This window comes from Nomascus leucogenys, chromosome 4, assembly GCF_006542625.1.
Source record: "Nomascus leucogenys isolate Asia chromosome 4, Asia_NLE_v1, whole genome shotgun sequence".
NCBI lineage: Eukaryota > Metazoa > Chordata > Mammalia > Primates > Hylobatidae > Nomascus > Nomascus leucogenys.
In genome coordinates this window covers 58368932-58391519 of record NC_044384.1, presented here as the reverse complement: position 1 = coordinate 58391519, position 22588 = coordinate 58368932, and the positions used below count along the sequence as shown (strand labels likewise).

The following is a 22588-nucleotide window of genomic DNA, read 5'->3' as shown; positions in this document are numbered from 1 at the left end:
CTTTTATGGTGGCTGTCTTTATGGGGAAAAAAAAAAAGAAAATAAAAAATATCTCTGCCAGTCTAGCTGCCAAAAAATAACACAATTGGTTTTTGTTGTTGTTGTTGTTGTTGTTGTTGTTTTTGAGACAGAGCTTCTTCTGTCGCCCAGGCTGGAGTACAGTGGTGCGATCTCGGCTCACTGCAACCTCTGCCTCCTGGGTTCAAGAGATTCTCGTGCCTCAGCCTCCTGAGTAGCTGAGATTACAGGCATGCACCGCCATGCCCGGCTAAGTTTTGTATTTTTAGTAGAGATGGGGTTGAACTCCTGGATTACAGGTGTGAGCCACTGTGCCCAGCCATGACTAGCCTTCTGATGGGACAAGATATAAAACTTAAAAGCAAACACACAACACAGTTAAGAGTCAGCAAAAACAACCCTAACAAACATTACATAGTTATCCTTCTAGTCTAAACATCGCTGTAAGTCATTTATGGATCTAGGTAGAATAGAACTTTAAAAACACAATAGTTTGCACTATGTAAAATTAGTTCGTGTCCTTTGTAGGGACATGGATGAAACTGGAAAACATCATTCTCAGTAAACTATCGCAAGGACAAAAAACCAAACACCGCACGTTCTCACTCATAGGTGGGAATTAAACAATGAGAACTCATGGACACAGGAAGGGGAACATCACACTCCGGGGACTGTTGAGGGGTGGGGGGAGGGGGGAGGGACAGCATTAGGAGATACACCTAATGCTAAATGACGAGTTAATGGGTGCAGGAAATCAACATGGCACATGGATACATATGTAACAAACCTGCACATTGTGTACATGTACCCTAAAACCCTAAAGTATAATAAAAAAAAAAAAAAATTAACTCAGTTTCAGTATGGCAAACTTCTATGAGTTAGTCAATTTATATCAAATTAATTCCCCCAAACTACCCTATCAGTTACTTATTTAAATCAATGTTGTTATTATAGCAAGGTTCATAAGCACTATATAATAATTTCAGGCTGAATATTTATTCATTTATTATTTTTTCTTAAGAAACAAGAGTCTGGCTATGCTGCCCATGCTGGAGTGCAGTGGCTATTCACAGACACAAACATAGCACCCTACAGCCTCAAACTCCTGGGCTCAAGCAGTCCTCCGATCTAAGCCTCCCAAGTAGCTGGGACTACAGGTGCCACCACACCCAGCTGAATTTTTAAAACATGTAGCTTAACATATATAGAGAAACTCCTGCAAACTTGCTTTGACTTTTCACTTTTTTAGAAAATTTTATGACCAAGCATACAGCTGTGCAAGCAGCTATTAACCCACTTATGCCTAGTGTTCCATTACTGGAACACTAAGCATGTGGGAGTTATTTATATCCTACTGCTCAAGGTCATCGCCAAGGTCTTATTTTTCACTCATGCAAAAAATCAAAAAATTGTTGCAACCTTTGGCATAAATGAGTTAATATGCTAAAAGACACCATCTGAACAGTAGTCACACACAATGTACACTGAGTTCATGAGCAAGAACTCAGCTGGAAAAAGACAGAATTCAGGTCTGCCTCAAAGTGAGCATTATTAGGGAGTCCAGAAGCTTCTGTTCTCTTAGGATGGTATCGGCAGTTTCTACTAACACTCATAATGTAAACATACATGATTCCATTGTTTGTTTTTTGTACAAATTGGCTCCTAAACCCAAGATAACTACTCATTTAGAGTTCAACAAAGGAAGTGGTGATCTATTCCAGCTGTGGGCCTTTTTTTTTTTTTTTTGAGATGGTGTCTTGCTCTGTTGTCCAGGCTGGGTTCAGTGGCATGATCTCAGCTCACTGCAACCTCTGCCTCCCAGGTTCAAGCGATTCTCCTGCCTCAGCCTCACGAGTAACTGGGATTACAGGCACACACCACCACATCTGGCTAATTTTTGTATTTTTAGTAGAGACACAGTTTCACCATGTTGGCCAGGCTGGTCTCAAACTCCTGACCTTCTGATCTGCCCACCTCAGCCTCTCAAATTGCTGGGATTACAGGTCTGAGCCACTATGCCCGGCGGTGTGGGCCTTTTTTATAAAGGTACAGATAGTAAATATTTTAGGCACTGCAGTCCACCTGGTCTCTGTTGCAACTATTCAACTCTGCCTTTGTGGTACAAAAGTAGCCATAAATATGTGAGCCAAATGGGTGTGAGTGGGCAACAATAAAACTTTATTTACAAAAACAAGCTGGATTTTGCCCACTCTAGTTCGCCTAGCCTTGACTTACTCCAGTGCTAGAGAGACTAATAGAAAAAGACATTACATTGGTATCTAACATGGAAACTTCCAAAATAAACTTTGATAGTATTCTGATTTTTTTTTGGGGGGGGGGGGGGGAGAAGGTGTCTCACTCTGTCATCCAGGCTGGAGTGCAATGGTGTGACCTTGGCTCACTACAACCTCCGCCTCCCAGGTTCAAGCGATTCTCCTGCCTTAGCCTCCTGAGTAGCTGGGATTACAGGCGCACACCACCGCACCCGGCTATTTTTTTTTCTTTTTTTTTTTTTTTTTTTTTGAGACGAAGTCTTGATGTGTCACCCAGGCTGGAGTGCAGTGGCACAATCTTGGCTCACTGCAACCTCTGCCTCCTGGGTTCAAGCAATTCTCTTGCCTCAGCCTCCCCAAGAGCTGGGACTACAGGAACGTGCCACCATGCCCTGCTCATTTTTTGTATTTTCAGTAGAGACAGGGTTTCACTGTATTAGCCAGGATGGTCTCGAACTCCTGACCTTGTGATCCTCCCACTTCGGCCTCCCGAAGTGCTGAGATTACAGGCGTGAGCCACCATACCCAGCTAATTTTTGTATTTTCAGTAGAGATTGGGTTTCACCATTTGGCAGGGCTGGTCTTGAACTCCTGACCTCGTGATCCACCCACCTTGGCCTCCCAAAGTGCTGGGATTATAGGCGTGAGCCACTGTGCCCAGCCTGATGGTATTCTGATTCTATAGAATTTTTATCTTACTGACTTGAGAAACTAATTCCCATGCATAACCACTACTCCACTATGGTAAAGACTCACACATGGGAATTCTTGCATTAAAACTGCTCCTTACATAAAATGGAGACAAATTTATCAGGATTTATGTTATTTGGGATTACGTTGTAAACTCATTAAACACCAAATTACTTAAGAACACTCTTTAAAAATCACTTACCCATTGGATATGTTCCGCAATTAGGCAGCCAACTACTTTTTTGTCATTGGAAATGAAGAGAAGTGTTTTAGTTCTGGAATAGCACATTAGTGGAGCCTGTTGAAAACCTAAATCATTGTCAACCATCTCTCTAATCTCATCAACCTGCCAAATAAAGAACAGTAATTATTTTTAAATGAAAATATTATATACATGTAAAAACACACTATTTCAGTTCAGTAGATCAACTTTATTCCAAGCAGGGCATCCTCTAAAGAGTTCTTTTGGGCCGGGCGCGGTGGTTCACACCTGTAATCCTACCACTTTGGGAGGCCAAGGCGGGTGGATTGCCTGAGCTCAGGAGTTCATGACCAGCCTGGGCAACATGGTGAAACCCCGTCTCTACTAAAATATAAAAAAATTAGCCAGGCGCCGCAGTGTGTGCCTGTAATCCCAGCTACTCTGGAGGCTAAGACAGGAGAATCCCTTGAACCTGGGGGCGGAGGTTGCAGTGAGCCGAGATCGCGCCATTGCACTCCAGCCTGGGTGACAGAGCAAGACTCCATCTCAAAAAAAAAAAAAAAAAGAGTTCTTTTGAATGACTGTACTGATCAGTAACTGTTTTTTAACCCCTTTGGAACACTTTGCGAAATGAAGGAAGAACTGGAGGGGAATGCCAAACCCAACAGTCAAGAGAACAAGAGGGATGGGGTGAGAGCTCCTACAACAGATTATTAGGAACATTAAGACTTCCTATTAGAAGTATCTAATTTGTGAATTGAAGAGAACTTCACTGAAATCTTAGCCAGGCAAGCCACTTTTCTTCCCAACCCTTAATTAGTACTCTCATCGGTAAAATGAAAGTGAGTATAGAGAAAAGGAATTCATGTTTACTTCCTATCAACCACTTATAGGCCGGACACATTATTCAAGGCACTTTACAAATATTTCACTTATATCCCACATTTCTTGGAGGTTTATGGTTCTTCACCTTACATATGGAAGAAATAAAACTCAAAGTTAAATAACTTTCCCATGTCAGATATTAGACATCTGGAAAATCAAGCAGCAGAGTCACATGTGAACCCAAAATGTTACTATGGCATCAAACCATGCTTCTTGCAGTTTAGCTTCTAACTGACCAAAGTCAAACATGGTAAGCTCAAACTGTTTGCAGACAATCAAAATTAAGACCTCTGTAGGTACTCAACCATTAGTTCCTTCCCCAGTTAAAAGATACTGCAAACAAAAGCCAGAGAGCAGTGGCTGATGCCTATTAATCCCAGCACTTTGGGAGGCTGAGGCTAGAGGAGTTCAAGGCCAGCCTGGGCAACACAGCAAAACCCATCTTTACAAAATTGTTTTATTAGCCAGATGTGGTGGCACTTGCCAGTAGTCCCAGCTACTCAGGAGGCTGGGGCGGGAGGGTCACTTGGGCTCAGGAGTTTGAGGTTACAGTGATCGCACCACTGCACTCCAGCCTGGGTGACAGAGTGGAATTCTCTTAAAAAACAAAACAAAACAAAAAAACTAAAAATAGAGTCCAATAATACTCATTTATGTTATTAAGTTCTCCTAATCCTGAGACAGCATCCTACAACTCCTAATTCCTAAAGACAAGTGATTCACAATTCCCTAGATTTTAATTTTTAACCTATTATGGGTTACTAAGATTTTGTTCTGATAAACTAAAATGAGGAAATTAGCATCTACTGAGGGTTCCTTCTAAGAAAAGTCTGGTTGCCACATATGGTAGTGTGGCAAAAGTTCCCACTGTGCATTTCCAAATGTGAATAGCTGGAATTCCAAAAATTCATTAATTTAATTTTCATTTAAGTTGACCCTTGAACAACAAAAGTTTGAACTGTGTGGGTCCACTTATATGTAGGTTTTTTTCAATAAATATATTGGAAAATTTTTTGGAGAATTGTGACAATATGAAAAAACTAGCAGATGAACCACGTAGCCTACTAACATCAAAAAAAAAAATCAAGAAAAGGTTAGGTATGTCATGAATGCATAGAATATATGTAAATACTAGTTTAAGTATGGGTTTAATCAATTATTTATGTTATCAGTAAGGTTACCAGTCAACAGTAGGCTATTAGTAGTTAAGGTTTGGGGGTATCAAAAGTTGTACTTGGGCTGGGCAGGGTGGCTCACGCCTATAATCCCAGCACTTTCGGAGGCTGAGGCAGGAGGATCCCTGGAGACCAGGAGTTCAAGACCAGCCTGGGCAACATAGTAAGACCCTGTCTCTTAAAAAAAAAAAAGTTATAGTTGGATTTTTGGCTGCATGAGAAGGCGGCACCCATAACTACTACACTGTTCGTGGGTCAACTGTGGTTAATCACTGATCCAACATTAATTCAACAATAATTTACTATTGTGCAAGAATCAATGTTTCAAATACAAGACAGGTTGGGCATGTTTACATGTCACTGTAAATACTATTTGTCTATTCTGTTAGGCAGCAGTAATATGAAAGCTTATTTGGGTATCTAAGATTGTCCATTCGGATAAACAGAGTATCTAAAGTTAAGAACCAGAAAATAAACTTACATATTTTAAATAGATTATTAGCTAAACTTTCAAATAACAGGCGCAAAGTATTTTCCTTCAACCAACTTTTCAGGTGAAGTATTCTTAAGTTTAAAGAAGTCCAATTGTTAACCTAGAAAAAAGTATAATAAACTGTTTTCCTCTTGTTTCCAGACATTTGGGACACACTCTGGTATAATTACTAAAGTTTTTCAGATAAACAACTGAACCCATTGCTTACATTATGAGGTATTTCTTCTGAAAAAGCATCCAGAGGTTGAAGAAAAACATACTGAGTATATTATTTGAAAGTGTAATGAACATATTAAACTTATAAGTTTACCTTATGGTTCCTGATTTTTAAAATAACCTATACAATAAAATGGTTCCAAGATTCATTATCTGGTTCATTTCTCAACACAATAAACTCTCTGAACACTTGAAGTATAGAACTCTAAGTTAGACTAACACCTGCCTCACACTAGATAAGATAAACTTTTATGTTTCTGCATTATATTTATAAACCGGAATATATCCTTATATCTTAAAAATATTATAAGATTAAGTCATGTTTAATTTCAGGTTTACTATGACCTACTTAGCAATCCCCTTCTGCAATGAGCTTTTATTTAGAAATTTTCCCTTAGAATGAAACTTTACATTTTATTAATTATCCAAATTATTATAATTCAGCTTTTATTTCTGATCGTGAAATCTTTTAGTTGGCATTATTCACTTAACAGAAGATAAGCATATCTACTTTGGCACTCAAATTATTAACTACTACTAATACAGGACAATTTAGTAATAATACTGGACAGTACTCAATTCATTTAGAATTCATATACTGGACACACTACAAAGTTTAACATAATTTTTGAATTGGGTTATACCCTTTAAACACTTATTTCCTGTTTTCAGAATAGGTGTTCAAATATACTATGCCAGCAATCTGTTATCCTCTTAAAATTAACTGCAAAATGGGCCAGGCGCAGTGGTTCATGCCTGTAATCCAGAGGCCAAGACAGGCGGATCATGAGGTGAGGAGTTCGAGACCAGCCTGGCCAATATGGTGAAACCCTGTCTCTACTAAAAATACAAGTTAGCCAGGTGTGGTGGCACACACCTGTAGTCCCAGCTACTTGGGAGGCAGAGGCAGGAGAATTGCTTGAACCCGGGAGACAGAGGTTGCAGTGAGCCGAGATCATGCCACCACACTCCAGCCTGCGCGACAGAGCAAGACTCTGTCTCAGGGTAAAAAAAAAAAAAAAAAAAAAAAAAATTAACTGCAAAATGATATTATCCACTCTACATGAAGTTTCACCGGAAATTTACCTTTTTCAGGGCATACTTTGGGTCTTCAGGAAGAACCATTATTATCCTGCCATCAGGGTATTCAGCCAGAATTCTTTCTTTCTTCCAGCCCTAGATATATATATGTATATATATATATATATGTAAAGTATGAATTTTATGTATATTCTATTCATTATATCCACGTACAAGATAAAAAGTACATAAATTTGTCTAAAAATTGCAAACATGAAAAATATATACTCATTAATGCTTAATAAAGCATGATAAATCGGCTATTTTGTTAAGTATACAATAGGTACAAGGAAAGCTAATTTCTCTCTACTACTCATTCAGATATATCTAATACCACAAGAGTATTTCTAATTTATCATTTCCCGTTTTAAATTAATTTTGAAAGCCACAAACCAAAAGCAAGCCCCTTAAAGTCAGTAATTCCCAGAAACTATAACTCTCCCAGATTCTTGATAAAAGAATTAAACTCTTATATTTCATTGGAACATGGTTACCTCCACAAACAAACACTCCAAGTTTTATGTCTGGCATGCCAAAGACCTCCAGGAGGTTTTAAATGAACTGATTTGCATGCAGTAGCCCAGTATGAAAGGAATAGTCTTATGCTTATTGATCACAACTACCAAAGCCACAAGAAGGAGACTATAAAAAATATAACTACCTTCTAAGAATCTAATAGGGAAGGAGAAGCTACGTTGTGTGTATCTGAAGTTAAACATACTCAAAAAAAGAGAGGTAATAAACTCTTCTTCAGATCCACACTCGTGGTGATTAATGAGCAGAACCTGCATAAAAAAACAAAACAAAACAAAAGCCACTTAAATCTAGTAAGATGGGACTGAACCAGAGGTTAAAACTAGGAGCTTTGAAGTTCAAAATATGTACAGAAGGAATGAGCTTAACTAGTTGTTCCAGTTGTCTTAACCCAACCAACTTTACATAAAAAAGCCTTTCCAGAAGCCATTTAAACTTCCAGTAGAGAAAACCACCATATTTTTTCTGATGTTTCTTCTAAGAACACAAAAGCTCAATGAAACCAATAAAATGGCAACTAGATTTCTTTAAAAATACACTATGGCAAGTATGAAAGCAGATTCATTTTCTTAAACCATCAAGAATTTTTTGGAGGGGGGAGGGTAGAAAGATCATAGTTGGGAACAAAAATTCTAGTTAATAAGCTTGGTATATGTAACAATTTAAATTAAAATATTTAAAATCCAAAATTTGTTTACATAATAGAGTACTCAAGTTAAATTCAGATGATTAAAATTATGATTGGTAAAATGTTCTCAAGATTTGAAAAGAAAGGAGCAGAAACAATAGCCACAGAAGTCTTTTCTTCAACTAAGAAACTAAATCTGTAGTTCTTCAACGTAAATAAGGTTTTAAAAAAGAAACTTAAGGCCGGGTGCAATGGCTCACACCTGTAATCCCAGCACTTTGGGAGGAGGGCAGATCACGAGGTCAGGAGATCGAGACCATCCTGGAAACCCCGTAGCTACTAAAATACAAAAAATTATTGTATTTTTAGGCGGGTGTGGTGGCACGCGCCTGTAGTTCTGCCTACTCAGGAGGCTGAGGCAGGAGAATTGCTTGAACTCGGGAGGTGGAAGTTGCAGTGAGCTGAGTTCGCGCCATTGCACCCCAGCCTGGGTGACAGAGCGAGACACCGTCCAAAAAAAAAAAAAAAAAAAAAAGAAAGTAAATCTGAATCATATACAGCTCTGAATATAGGTAAACAATTTTTAGAAGATTTACAAGATATCACCTCTTTAAAAACAAATTTCTATTAGTAATGTTACTTTATGAAAAAGCTTTTAAATTTATGAATCTATTTTTAATAAAATGAAAAGAGATTTTCACTTTAAAACATCAAAAAGACCTAAAAATGTAAGTAACCTCAAGTTATAAGAAAACCATTCTTCCTGAACTGAATCATCTAAAGACAGTTCCATAAACTATTTTCCTATTAAATGCCTTTGAAAACAGTAATACTGGTTTCATGTCATTATACTGCATTATAGACATTAGACAAATTATTTTGCTTTACTAATTTTTAAGTGTGAAATTTTCTCTTGAAACAACTTCAGACTTGTATGTTCATGCTGAAATTTTTATCACAATTCCATTTGATACAATTTTATGGTTTAAACAGTACTGTTTTTCTCATGTACTAAATAAAAGCCCTTTAAGAAGCAAAGGCTGCAAAGGGATATTTAGTATTGCTTAGATTTCTAATGTTCATGAAAACAGCAAGTTTTATTTATTAATGTAATTTACTTATTTGAGACAGAGTCTCATCTGTCACCCAGGCTGGAGTGCAGTGGCAAGATCACAGCTCACAGCAGCTTCAAACTCCTAGGCTCAAGCAATCCTCTTGCTTCAGCCTCCCAAGTAGCTGGGACTACAGGCGTGCACCACCATGCCAAGCTAAGAAAGCATATTTCAGTGAAAACTTTTAAGTAATTCTAGAGTACAAGTTCTGGGTGTAGATCCTTGTTCTTGGTAGTTACTAGATGCATGGCCTTAGGCAAATCACTGGAACTCTGATTCTGTTTCCTGATCTAAGCATTCTAAAAAATGGCTATCATCACCTCCATCACTTGGGTAGGTACGAGGGTGCTATATTTAAGACGACTGCTCAAAGAGTAGCCACTCAGTAACTCTTAGTAACTTCCATTCTCCCCTCTTACTAGTATCAAACTAAGATCAATGCACTAATCTAACAAAATAGTCAATCAATAAATGTTCCCAAGGTTAAATACAGCAATAAATTCAAATCATAGACAAAGAAAAGATTAAACAAGTTAGCTAATATTTGTTCAAATAACATACTCAAGACATATCTATGCCTCAACTACAGTTAACTGCTAGTCACAATAACCACATGACCCTCCTTACTTCAGAGAAACTTAGAGGCGATTAAGTCCATCCAATGCTTAAAATTAAGGCAGAGGAGAAGCAGGGTTCAGGAAAGAGTGCGTGCAATTTAGAAGAATAATCAAGTAGCCACAACGTTTTTGCAAAGATATAAATTCCAATGCAGTGCACTTACACTTCTGACCTTTAGCTCCAACATATTTCAGCACTAGTATGTTACACATAACCCTCTGCTAACAAGTAGTATTTTCCAAAACCCATTTTTTTCTTACTTCATCCATTTCTGCTTCATGAAAAGCAGAAAACTTTATATTCCTAATTTGTATTTCTAACAGCAAGAAATTATTATTATTATTATTTTTATTTTTATTTTTATTTTTTGGAAACAAGAGTTGCATTCTTGTTGCCCAGGCTGGAGTGCAATGGCGCAATCTCGGCTCACTGCAACCTCCGCCTCCTGGGTTCAAGCAATTCTCCTACCCCAGCCTCCCCAGTAGTTAGGATTACAGGCATGTGCCACCACGCCCAGCTAATTTTTTTGTATTTTTAGTAGAAACAGGGTTTCTGCATGTTGGTCAGGCTGGTCTCGAACTCCCGACCTCAGGTGATCCGCCCACCTTGGCCTCCCAAAGTGTTGGAATTAAGAAATTATTACTCTTTTCTCCTTGTTATTAGAGTTACTCTAAACTGTACAGTCTAAAGAATGGATTTCTCCTTTCTCCATCAAAAAAAGGATTACAACTGGAAACAAAATACACTGAGTGGTAAATACACTGACGTATATACAACGATCAAAATTCAAACCAAACACTTAAGATGTGTAGATTTAATTGTATAAGTAATACCCTGACTTTAAAAGTTCACATTAATCACAATCTCACGAAAAGGCTGAATGAGAATATACATTTGAAGGAATATTTGAAGAAATAAAACCAACAACCAGCTTTTTAAAAAATAAACAAATATTACAAGGGAAAAAAACAGATCCAGGGAGAACCTTGGGATGAAAAGATACTAAAGGGACATACCAACCAATGTAATATATAAACCCTAATTCAAACAAATAAGCAACATAGGAAATCATGAGCTATTTGGGAAGCTTTGAACTCTGATAGAAAACTTGATTTCAACAATTAATTCGTTTATTGAAGGTGTAGTTATATTCTTTAAGGTACTTTCATGTTTAAAAAAGGAATAATCTTTGGCCAGGCGCAGTGGCTCACACCTGCAATCCGAGCACTTTGAGAGGCTGAGGAAGGCAGATCACGAGGTCAGGAGATCGAGACCATCCTGGCTAACATGGTGAAATCCTGTCTCTACTAAAAATACAAAAAAATTAGCTGGGCGTGGTGGTGCATGCCTGTAGTCCCAGCTACTTGGGAAGCTGAGGCAGGAGAATTGCCTGAACCCAGGGGGCAGAGGCTGCAGTGAGCCGAGATCACGCCACCACACTCCAGCCTGGGCGACAGAGCGAGACTCCATCTCAAAACAAACAAAAAAGGAGTAATCTTCATCTTTAAGCAATACATATTTAGAGGTGGGGCAGGGTGGCTCACACCTGTAATCCCAGCACTTTGGAGGGCCAAGGCAGGCAGGTTACCTGAGGTCAGAAGTTCGAGACCAGCCTGGCTAACCTGGTGAAACCTCGTTTCTACTAAAAATACAAAAAAAAAAAAAAAAAAAAACTAGCCGAGCGTGGTGGTATGCGCCTGTAATCCCAGCTACTCGGGAGGCTGAGGCAGGAGAATCACTTGAACCCAGGAGGTGGAGGGTGCAGTGAGCCAAGATCATGCCATTGCACTGCAGCCTGGGCAACAAGAGTGAAACTCCATCTCAAAAAAAAAAAAAAAAAAAAAAAAAAGAAGTACATACTTAGAAGTATCCACTAAAGTAATAACACGATGCCTGAGTTTACTTCAAAATAATTGGGAAAGTTAGATGAAGATGATTATCCATGAATTGTTGAAGGGAGGTGATCAGTACAAAGGGGTTCATTATTCTGTGTGTGTGTACTGTATTAAACCTGTTTTCGAAAATTCAAATTGCCTATTGTCAAAACTGTACCAGTGGCTCAAGGTTTGTTCAAGTATTTAGAAGTAAAAAATAAATGCAAAACTAATCTAGTCAGCATTGCAGCCAGACCCAAGGTGCAGTAAAGAAGTGACTGTAACAGGAGCAGCTAGACCTGAAGTGTGATAAAGCAGTGACTGTAATAGGATCACAAAGGAGCTTTGGAGGTGCCAGTAATGTTGCTTCTTCTTATATGGGTGTGTTCACTTTGTGAAAATACACCCTTATTAAGCTGCGTACTCACTGTGTACTTTCTTTTTTTCTTTTTTTGGTTGAGATGGAGTCTCACTATGTTGCCAAGGCTGGTCTCAAAGTCCTAGGCTCAAGCCATCCTCCCACCTCAGCCTCCTTAAGTATTGGGATTACAGGTGTGAGACACCATGTCTAGCCTGTGTACTTTCTTTACATGTTATAAGTCAATAAAAATTTTACTTAAAAATAATTACTGGACAGGCACGGTGGTTCATGCCTGTAATCCCAGCACCTTGGGAGGCCAAGGTGGGAAGATCGCCTGAGGTCAGGAGTTCAAGACCAGCCTGGCCAACATGGTGAAACCCTGTCTCTACTAAAAATACAAAAATTAGCCAGGCTTGGTGGCGGGCACCTGTCATCCCAGCTACTCAGGAGGCTGAGGCAGGAGAATCCCCTGAACCCGGGAGGCAGAGGCTGCAGTGAGCCGAGATTGCACCATCGCACTCCAGCCTGGGCAACAGAGGGAGACTCTATCTCAAAAAAAAAAAAAAAAAAAAAAATTTACTAAAGGAATTTGAAAAATAGGCATTTCAATAGTAATTTAAAAAGTTAAGTTGAGGCCGGGCGCAGTGGCTCACACCTGTAATCCCAGCACTTTGGGAAGTTGAGGCGGGTGGATCTCCTGAGGTCAGGAGATCGAGACCAGCCTGGCCAACATGGCGAAACCCCGTGTCTACTAAAAATACAAAAAATTAGCCGGGCATGTGGCGCATGCCTGTAATCCCAGCTACTCGGGGGACCGAGGCAGGAGGATCACTTGAACCCAGGAGGCGGAGGTTGCAGTGAGCAGAGATCATGTCACTGCACTCCAGCCTGGGTGACAAGAGCGAAACTCCATCTCAAAAACAAAACAAAAAAAACCAATACTGGTAAAGATGTGTGTCTAATCCATATGGCCATATTGAACTTCAAAGTGTTGAAAAGTCTTAGATATTACTACTAGTTTGAAAGTGACATACACCTGGAAAAATTCTCTCAATTCAATACATTTGTACTACCTACCATGTATACAAACCATTATCTTGGCAGTATAGCATAGTGGTAAGGAGGATTTCAAAAATCAGAAAAACCTAAAATTCGAATGCAAACTCTGCTACTCACTAGCTGCACTGCTTTGGGCAAATTACTTAACCTCTCTAAAACTTGGTTTCCTCACCTATAAAATAGATATAAAAACAGGCCTGGTGCAGTGGCTCACACCTATAATCCATACTTTGAGAGGTAGAAGAAGGAGGATCACTTGAGCCCAGGAGTTCTAGACCAGCCTGTTAGAGCAGCATGGTGAAACCCTGCCTCCACCAAAAACAAAAACAACAACAACAACAACAAAAAAAACAGAAAACAACTGAGAAGCTAAATGAGAAAACACTACAAAATGTTGACCACAGCGCCTAGCACAATAATATGTACTCAATAAATAACGGTTCCTATTACAGCAACTAAGCATTTTAGTTGGTTTAGTAGGTTTTGATTTTTGTTTTGAGACAGGGTCTCACTCTGTTACCCTGGCTGGAGTGCAGTGGTGCAATCATGGCTCACTGCAGCCTCAACCTCCTAGGCTCATGCAACTCTCCCAACTCAGCCTTCCGAGTAGCTGGGACCACAGGCATACAGCCCAACACCCAGGTGATTTTTCTATTTTTTGTAGAGACAGGGTTTTGCCATGTTGCCCAGGCTGGTCTCAAACTCCTCAGCTCAAGTGATCCTCCCGCCCTGGCCTCCCAAAGTGCTGGGATTAAAGGTGTGAGCCACCGTGATCGGCTGGTTTAGGTTTTTAAATCTCCAATGCCTTCATGCCTTACAAAGTCATTCATGATCTGGTCCCCCATTTACCTCTTTCAGCCTTATCTCTTGCAGCTTTTCCAATACAACACAGTCACAAGTCATAATGAAATACTTATATTTGCCTGGCCTTTCACATACTGCTCTCTTGGCCTGATATGCCTTTGCTCTATACCCTTCTGAGCTCAAGGAACTCCTACTTATCCTTTCTGAATTTATTAAGTGCTAACGTGACTTTTCCAATCTTTGTCATATATCCTTGCTCTATGCTCTATATATAGTACCCTGTATATCCTAAAATACTACTGTAGCATTTTCCACACTATTTAAATGTTTATCCATCATCCCTTGCACTGATCTGTGAACTTACATAAAAGATCTTTATAATAATTTTTAAAAACAAGGTCAACAGTTAATAAATGTTTAAGAAATAAATAAGCCTAGAAAAAAATTATCACATAAGATATTACTGTCATTGCTTAAAGATTTGAAAAAAAAAAAAAACTAAAGAGAAAAAGAGTTAATTTGCTATGGTCATACAACTAGTAAGTGGCTCATTAGGAAACCACATCTCTATAGTTTAAGCTCACTTTCTTTTCTACTATGCTACACTGACCTCAAGAATCTTATAAATCTAATAGGAGAAACATACAGTATACAAATGTCTTTAATACAAGGTGCAATAAAATATATGCTTGAAAGGAAATTTTCCTTGATTCTAAAATAAGCTTTATTTATTATACTTCAATGTTTCTGAATCCAAAATCAGTCTATCAATATGTATATTTAATATATTCCTTAATTCTCAAAAAAACAGCTATTAAATTGAAGCAGGAACCTACGAGAAAAGGCAAAATAATGTAAGCTAAGTGTTAAAATAGTTTTAGGAAGATAGAGAAAACCCTTATTGGGATAAGAGAGGAATAAAAGAAAAATATTCATAGAAAAGAAAGTATTTCCGGCCAGGCGCAGTGGCTCATGCCTGTAATCCCAGCACTTTGGGAGGCTGAGGTGGGCAGATCACAAGGTCAGGAGATCGAGACCATCCTGGCTAACAAGGTGAAATCCAGTCTCTACTAAAAATACAAAAAATTAGTCGGGCGTGGTGGTGGGCGCCTGTAGTCCCAGCTACTCGGGAGGCTGAGGCAGGAGAATGGCGTGAACCCGAGAGGTCGAACTTGCAGTGAGCTGAGATCGCACCACTGCACTCCAGCCTGGGCGACAGAGCAAGACTCCATCTCAAAAAGAAAAAGAAAAGTTATTTCCCTGGGCTTGAAAGGCACAGATAAAAATGGGATGGCATTCTTGGTGGTGGGAATGCTATGAACTAAAAAATATACGAAGGCCAGGTACAGTGATTCACGCCTGTAATCTCAACACTTTGGGAGGCCAAGGCAGGACAACTGCTTGAGCCCAGGAGTTTGAGACCAGCCTGGGCTACATAGCAGGACCCTGTCTCTACAAAAAAAAATAGAAAAATTAGCTGAGTGTGATGGCACATGCCTTAGTCTCAGCTACTCAGGAGGCTGAGGCAGGAGGATCTCTTGAGCCTGAGAGGTTGAGGCTGCAGTGAGTCATGATTGCGCCACTGCACTCCAGCCTGGGTAACAAAGTTAAGACCCTGTCTCAAAAAAACAAAAATAAAAAGGTCAGGGGGGTGGTGGATCATGCCTGTAATCCCAGCACTTTGGGAGGCCGAGGTGAGAGGGCTGCTTGAGGCTGGAATTTCAAGATCAGCAGGCCAACATAGCAATATCCATCTCAAAAAAAATTTAAAAATTTAAAAATTGGCCAGGCATGGTAGCTCACCCCTGTAATTCCAGCACTTTGGGAGGCCAAGGCAGGCAGGTTGCTTAAGCCCAGAAGTTTGAGACAAGCCTGGGCAACAAAGCAAGACCTTGTCTCTACAAAAAGTAAAATAATCAGCTGGGCATGGTGATACATGCTTGCAGTCCCAGCTACTTGGGAGACTCAGGCAGGAGGATCCCCTGAGCCCAGGAGTTCAAGGCAATAGTGAGATCATCGCACCACCGCACTCCAGCCTGGCCAATAGAGCAAGACCCTGTCTCTTAAAAAAAAAAAAAAAAAAAAAGAAAAGAAAGAAATATAAATCTATTCCCTCCTTATTAACAGCTACAGAGTTTTCTGAAGTATCAATGTGTCTGGGTCTTTTAACCATTAGCTCCAGTATTTTGATCTCAAAAACTGCATTTCCATAAGATAGGGTCCTAGAAGTAGAATCATTTAATACAACTTGCTTGTAAAGGCTGTTTCTTAATATAAAACCCTGCTCTAATTTTTGAGACCCTATCTCTAAAAAGAAAACAAACCCTAAAATGCCATTTGAGAATCCATCTCACCCAACATTCCTCCTTTGAACCTGAATATGGTATCTGGACTACAGAAATCTACTTTAGGACCATGATGTTACAACTGTGAAGCACAAGAGTCAACACACTAAGGACAGCAAAGTGCTGAATGAGAAATGGCCAGCAATCATGATGCATGATGACACTGTTGAACTCCTAGATGGAACCACCCTGACATGACACACCTCTAGACTTTTTTTTTTTTTTTGGAGATGGAGTCTCGCTCTGTCACCCAGGAAGGAGTGCAGTGGCATGATCTCAGCTCACTGCAACCTCCACCTCCAGGGTTCAAGCGATTCTCATGCCTCAGTCTCCCAAGTAGCTGGGATTACAGGTAGACATCATCATGCCTGGCTAATTTTTGCATTTTTAGTAGAGACGGGGTTTTACCATGTTGGTCAGGTTGGTTTCAATGTACGTATTTGGGAGTTCTGCTCCCAATTAGAATACAGAAGGTCAAAGGCCAGGCACGGTGGCTCACACCTGTGATCCCAGCACTTTGGAAGGCCGAGGCAGGTGGATTACCCGAGGTCAGGAGTTCAAGGCCAGCCTGGCCAACATGCTGAAACCCTGTCTCTACTAAAAATACAAAAATTAGCTGGGCGTGGTGGCACATATCTGTAATCCCAGCTACTTGGGAGGCTGAGGCACAAGAACTGCTTGAACCCAGGAGACAGAGGTTGCAGTGAGCCAAGATCACAAGATCATGCCATTGCACTCCAGCCTGGGCAACAGAGCCTCCATCTCAAAAAAAAAAAAAAAAAAAAAAAGAAGGTCACAAAAGATTGCTGTACCTACTGTAGTAAGAAAACACCCAATAAATGAAAAACCATGTGTTTTTAAAGACATTGAAAAGGTATAGAAACAAAATGTCTAAATGAACTGATTTTCAGAAATGAACCAGCCCTTCCTAAGTGAGCAGAGACCAGTAGCCATTTTTAACCCTAAGATGTTGACTATGTCTGGAAGCATGAGTGAACAAGCAAGCCTGCAACAGACAGAGAACAAGAAGAGTCTCATCAACTTAATCAACATAATTGGGAGAACTGGGTCAGTTAATAACCAACAGTCATCAACTTTTTAGATACTCAGTTATTATTTAGTTAACTGACCCAATTTTCCCAATTACGTTAAGTGAACTTCTACTATAACATCTAAACCTTACGACTATATGAATATTTCTCATAAGATATGCCTGCGTCAGACCCAATAAAAAGTCAAATGGGAAGAATTATGATACTTTTTTCTCTTCTGTCATCTTCAAATATTAAAGAATCCTAAAAATCTCTTTATTAGGATTCACATTTTAAGCACTTTTCAATAGGTAGCAACAATATCCCAGTATGTAAGAAATACTTTATTTGATGTAAATCTCATCTCAAAGGTCATTTGGACTTAGCAAACACATTGAGTTCATCGGTATTGCTTATGACTTTAAAAGACTCATGGTCCAAATTCCACTCCACCTCTACAGCCAAAATTAAACAAAGCCAACAAGTCTATTACTAAAAAATGTTATCACAATGTACATCTCTGGGAGTTCTGCTCCCAGTTAGGATAAAGGAGGTCACAAAAGATCACTGTAACTGTTGTAATAAGAAAACACCCAATAAATGAAAAAGCATGTGTTGGCCGGGCGCAGTGGCTCACGCCTGTAATCCCAGTACTTTCGGAGGCCGAGACAGGCAGATCACGAGGTCAGGAAATCGAGCCCATCCCAGCTAACACGGTGAAACCCCATCTCTACTAAAAATACAAAAAATTAGCCAGGCGTGGTGGCAGGAGCCTGTAGTCCCAGCTACTCGGGAGGCTGAGGGAGGAGAATGGCATGAACCTGGGAGGTGGAGTTGCAGTGAGCCGAGATTGCGCCACTGCACTCCAGCCTGGGCTGCAAGAGCAAAACTCTGTCTCAAAAAAAAAAAAAAAAAAATAGAAAAGAAAAAAAAGAAAACAAAAAGCATGTTTTTTTAAAAGACACTGAAAATGTATAGAAACACAATGTCTAGGCCGGGTGCAGTGGCTCATGCCTGTAATCCCAGCACTTTGGGAGGCCGAGGTGGACGGATCACAAGGTCAAGAGATCGAGACCATCCTGGCTAACACTGAGAAACCCTGTCTCTACTAAAAATACAAAAAATTAGCCAGGCGTAGTGGCGGCACCTGTAGTCCCAGCTACTCAGGAGGCTGAGGCAGGAGAATGGTGGGAACCTGGAAGGTGGAGCTTGTAGTGAGCCGAGATCGCACCACTGCACTCCAGCCTAGGCAACAGAGCAAGACTCCATCTCAAAAAAAGAAAAAAAAAAAAAAAAAAAGAAACACAATGTCTAAATGAACTATTTTCAGAGATGAACCAGCCCTTCCTAAGTGAGCAGAGACCAGTAGCCATTTTTAACCATAAGATGTTGACCAAGTCTGGAAGCATGAGTGAACAAGCAAACCTGCCACAGACAGAGGACAAGGAGAAGTCTCTTGCTGGAACAAAGAGAAACCAACCAGAATTACGTGGCCTGACATGGCAGTCTGAAATCTGAAGAAACTCCAAATACAGCAATAATTATCTACCAATTCTCTCCCATGGGACAATTGCACAGTTGGGCTGGAAGGTACAGAGAGTTCTAGTGTCATGTGGAGCTTAGATCCCCAATCTCAGCTGGAGAGAGACACCTAATACCAGAACAGAAAACTAAAGTTTCAAACCTAACTCTGACCTGACCCAGTTCAATTTCTAATTAGATCTAAGCAATCATCCCCTCACCACAGTTACAACAAAAGAAAAGAGAAAGCACTCATGGGTAAGGGAAAGGATACTATCTACTTCAGTCTCTACTATTCTTTCACACACAATCTCCAACGTACAATAAAAATTTACAAAACCAGATAGGAAGACTCAATATTGTCAAAAGGTCAGTTCTTCCTGATTTAATCTACAGATTCAATACAATCCTAATAAAGATCCCAGCAAGCTATTTTGTAGATATTGACAAACTAGTTCTAAAGTTTGTATTGAGAGGGAAAAGACTTAGAAAAGCCAACACAAAATTGAAGGAGAACAACAAAGTTGGAGGACTGACACTACCCAATTTCAAAACTTACTATAAGGCTAGTTATCAACACAGTGTGGTTGATATGGTTTGGCTGTGTCCCCACCCAAATCTCATCTTGAATTGTAGTTTCCATAATCCCCACGTGTCATGGGAGTACTGGTGGGAGGTAACTGACTCATGGGGGTAGTTACCCCCATGCTGCTGTTCTTGTGATAGTGAGTTCTCACAAGATCTGATGATTTTATAAGGGGGTTTTCCCCGTTTGCTCGGCACTTCTCTCTCCTGCCACCATGTGAAGAAGGACAAATCTGCTTCCCCTTCTGCAATGATTGTAAGTTTCCTAAGGCCTTTCTAGCCATGCAGAACTGTGAGTTAATTAAACCTCTTTCCTTTATAAATTACCCAGTCTCAGGCAGTTCTTTATAGCAGCATGAGAACGGACTAATACAGTGGTACTGGTGAAACAACAGATCAACGAAACAGGACAGAGAACCCAGAAATAGACTCACATAAAAAGTCAACTGATCTTTGATGTAAGAGAAAAGGCAATACAATGGAGAAAAGATAGCCTTTCAACAAATAGTGCTGAACTGGACATCTACATGTAAAAGTAATCTAAACACAGACCTTGCATCTCTCACAAAAATTAACTCAAAATGGATCTAAACATAAAATGCAGAAATATAAGATAACATAGGAGAAAAACTAGATGACCTTGGGTATGGCAATGACATTTTAAGTATACCAAAGGCACAATTCATGAAAGAAATAACTGATCAACTGGACTTCATTAAAATTTAAAATGTCTGCTTTTTAAAAGATACTGTTGGCCAGGCATGGTGGCTCACACCTGTAATACCAACACATTGGGAGGCAGAGGCAAGAGAACTGATTGAGCTCAGGAGTTTGTGACCAAGCTGGGCAATATAGGGAAACCTCAACTCTACAAAAAATTTAAAAATTAGTCAAGCACAGTGGTGTACCCTTGTGGTCCCAGCTACTAGGAAGGCTAAGACAGGAGGACTGCTTGAGCCCAGGAGGTCAAGGATAGAGTTAGCAGTGATCATACCACTGCACTCCAGCCTGCGTGACAGAGCACAACCTTGTCTCAAGAAAAAGTGTATAATAAAAAGTATTTTTTGGACTGGGCACGGTGGCTCTTGCTTGTAATCCAGCACTTTGGGATGCCAAGGCAGGTGGATCACTTGCATCCAGGAGTTCAAAATAAGCTAAGATGACACAGCGACACTCCATTTCTATTTTTATTAAAAAAAAAAAAAAAACACAAAAACTTTTTTTGAAAAAGATACTGTTAAGAGAATGAGAAGACAAGCCACAGGCTGGAAGAAAATACTTACAAAAGAAATATCTGATTAAAAAAACTGTTACCTGGCTGGGCACGGTGGCTCATGCCTGTAATCCCAGCACTTTGGAAGGCTGCGGCAGGCGGATCACCTGAGGTCGGGAGTTCAAGACCAGCCTGACCAACATGGAGAAACCCTGTCTCTACTAAAAATACAAAATTAACTGGGCATGGTGGCGCATGCCGGCAATCTCAGCTACTCAGGAGGTTGAGGCAGGAGAATCGCTTGAACCCGAGAGGTGGAGGTTGCAGTGAGCCGAGATTGCGCCACTGCACTCCAGCCTGGGCAACAAGAAGGAAACACTGTCAAAAAAAAAAAAAAAAAAAAAAAAAACCACAAACACACACAAAAAAACTGTTACCCAAAATATACAAAGAACTCTTAAAACTCAGTAAGAAAACAGCCTGATTAAAAAATTAAAATAAAAATAAATAAAATAAAAAATGGGCAAAGGACCTCACCTAAGAAGATATACAAATGGAAAATAAACACATGAAAAGATATTCTATACCATGTATTAATAGGGAAATGCAAATTAAAACAGTAACATACCACTACAAGCCTATTAGAAAGGCCAAAATCCAAAACACTGATAACACCAAATGCTGGTGAGGATATGAAGCAAGGCAAACTCTAATTACTGATAGAAATGCAAAAGAATACAGCAACTTTAGGCCGGGCGCAGTGGCTCACGCTTGTAATCCCAGCACTTTGGGAGGCCGAGGCGGGCGGATCACGAGGTCAGGAGATCGAGACCACGGTGAAACCCCGTCTCTACTAAAAACACAAAAAATTAGCCGGGCATGGTGGCGGGCGCCTGTAGTCCCAGCTACTCGGAGAGGCTGAGGCAGGAGAATGGCGTGAACCTGGGAGGTGGAGCTTGCAGTGAGCCGAGATTGCGCCACTGCACTCCAGCCTGGGCGACAGAGCAAGACTCCGTCTCAAAAAAAAAAAAAAAAGAATACAGCAACTTTGGAAGAGAGTCTGGCAGTTTCTTACAAAACTAAACACACTCTTACCATATGATCTAGCAATCAAGCGTCTTGGTATTTACCAAAAAGAGCTGAAAACATATCCTCACAAAAACCTATACACAGCAGCTTTACTCATAATTGCCAAACTTTGAAGCAACCAAGATATCCTGCAGTAGGTGAATGGATAAACTGTGATATATCCAGACAATGGAATATCACACAGAGCTAAAAAGAAACGGGCTTTCAAAGCCATAAAAAGGCATGGGAGCCCAGCTCAGTGGCTCATGCCTATAATCCCAACACTTTGGGAGCCCCAGGTGGGTGGATCACTTGAGGTCGGGAGTTCAAGACCAGCCTGGCCAACATGGTGAAACTCCATCTCTACTAAAAAAATAAAATAAAAAATCAGGCAAGGCGTGGTGGCTCACACCTGGAATCTCAGCACTTTGGGAGACTGAGGGGGCAGATCATTTGAGGTCAGAAGTTCGAAACTAGTCTGGCCAACACAGTGAAACCCCATTTCTACTAAAAATACAAAACTTAGCCAGGAGTGGTGGTGCACAACTGCAGTCACAGCTACTTAGGAGGCTGGGCAGAGAATCGCTTGAACCCGAGAGGCGGAGGTTGCAGTGAGCAGAGATCACGCCACTGCACTCCAGCCTGGGGGACAGAGTGAGACTCCATCTCAAAAAATAAATGAATAAAATAAAATAAAAAATAAAAAAATTAGCCGGGTGTGGTGACACACGCCTGTAGCCCGAGCTACTCGGGAGGTTGAGGCAGGAGAATTGCTTGAACCCGGGAAATGGAGGTTGCAGTGA

The 22588-nt window shown here is 40.2% G+C and overlaps 1 protein-coding gene across 7 annotated transcripts in view; it reads right to left on the bottom strand.

Annotated features, from left to right (window-relative positions):
* The window catches only part of ESCO1 (establishment of sister chromatid cohesion N-acetyltransferase 1), a 73823-nt gene that overhangs the window by 4296 nt on the left and 46939 nt on the right, over positions 1-22588 (bottom strand). For 4 of the 7 annotated variants that reach the window (XM_030810663.1, XM_030810661.1, XM_003262012.4 and 1 more), the window contains 2 exons: positions 7039-7128; positions 3184-3327 (listed from right to left, as the gene is read on the bottom strand). In XM_030810663.1, the coding sequence (XP_030666523.1) occupies positions 3184-3327; positions 7039-7128 (234 nt within the window). Of the gene's footprint in view, positions 1-3183; positions 3328-7038; positions 7129-7693; positions 7818-22588 lie in introns of all 7 variants that reach the window. The other 3 variants (XM_030810664.1, XM_030810665.1, XR_004029648.1) reach the window with 2 other exon arrangements.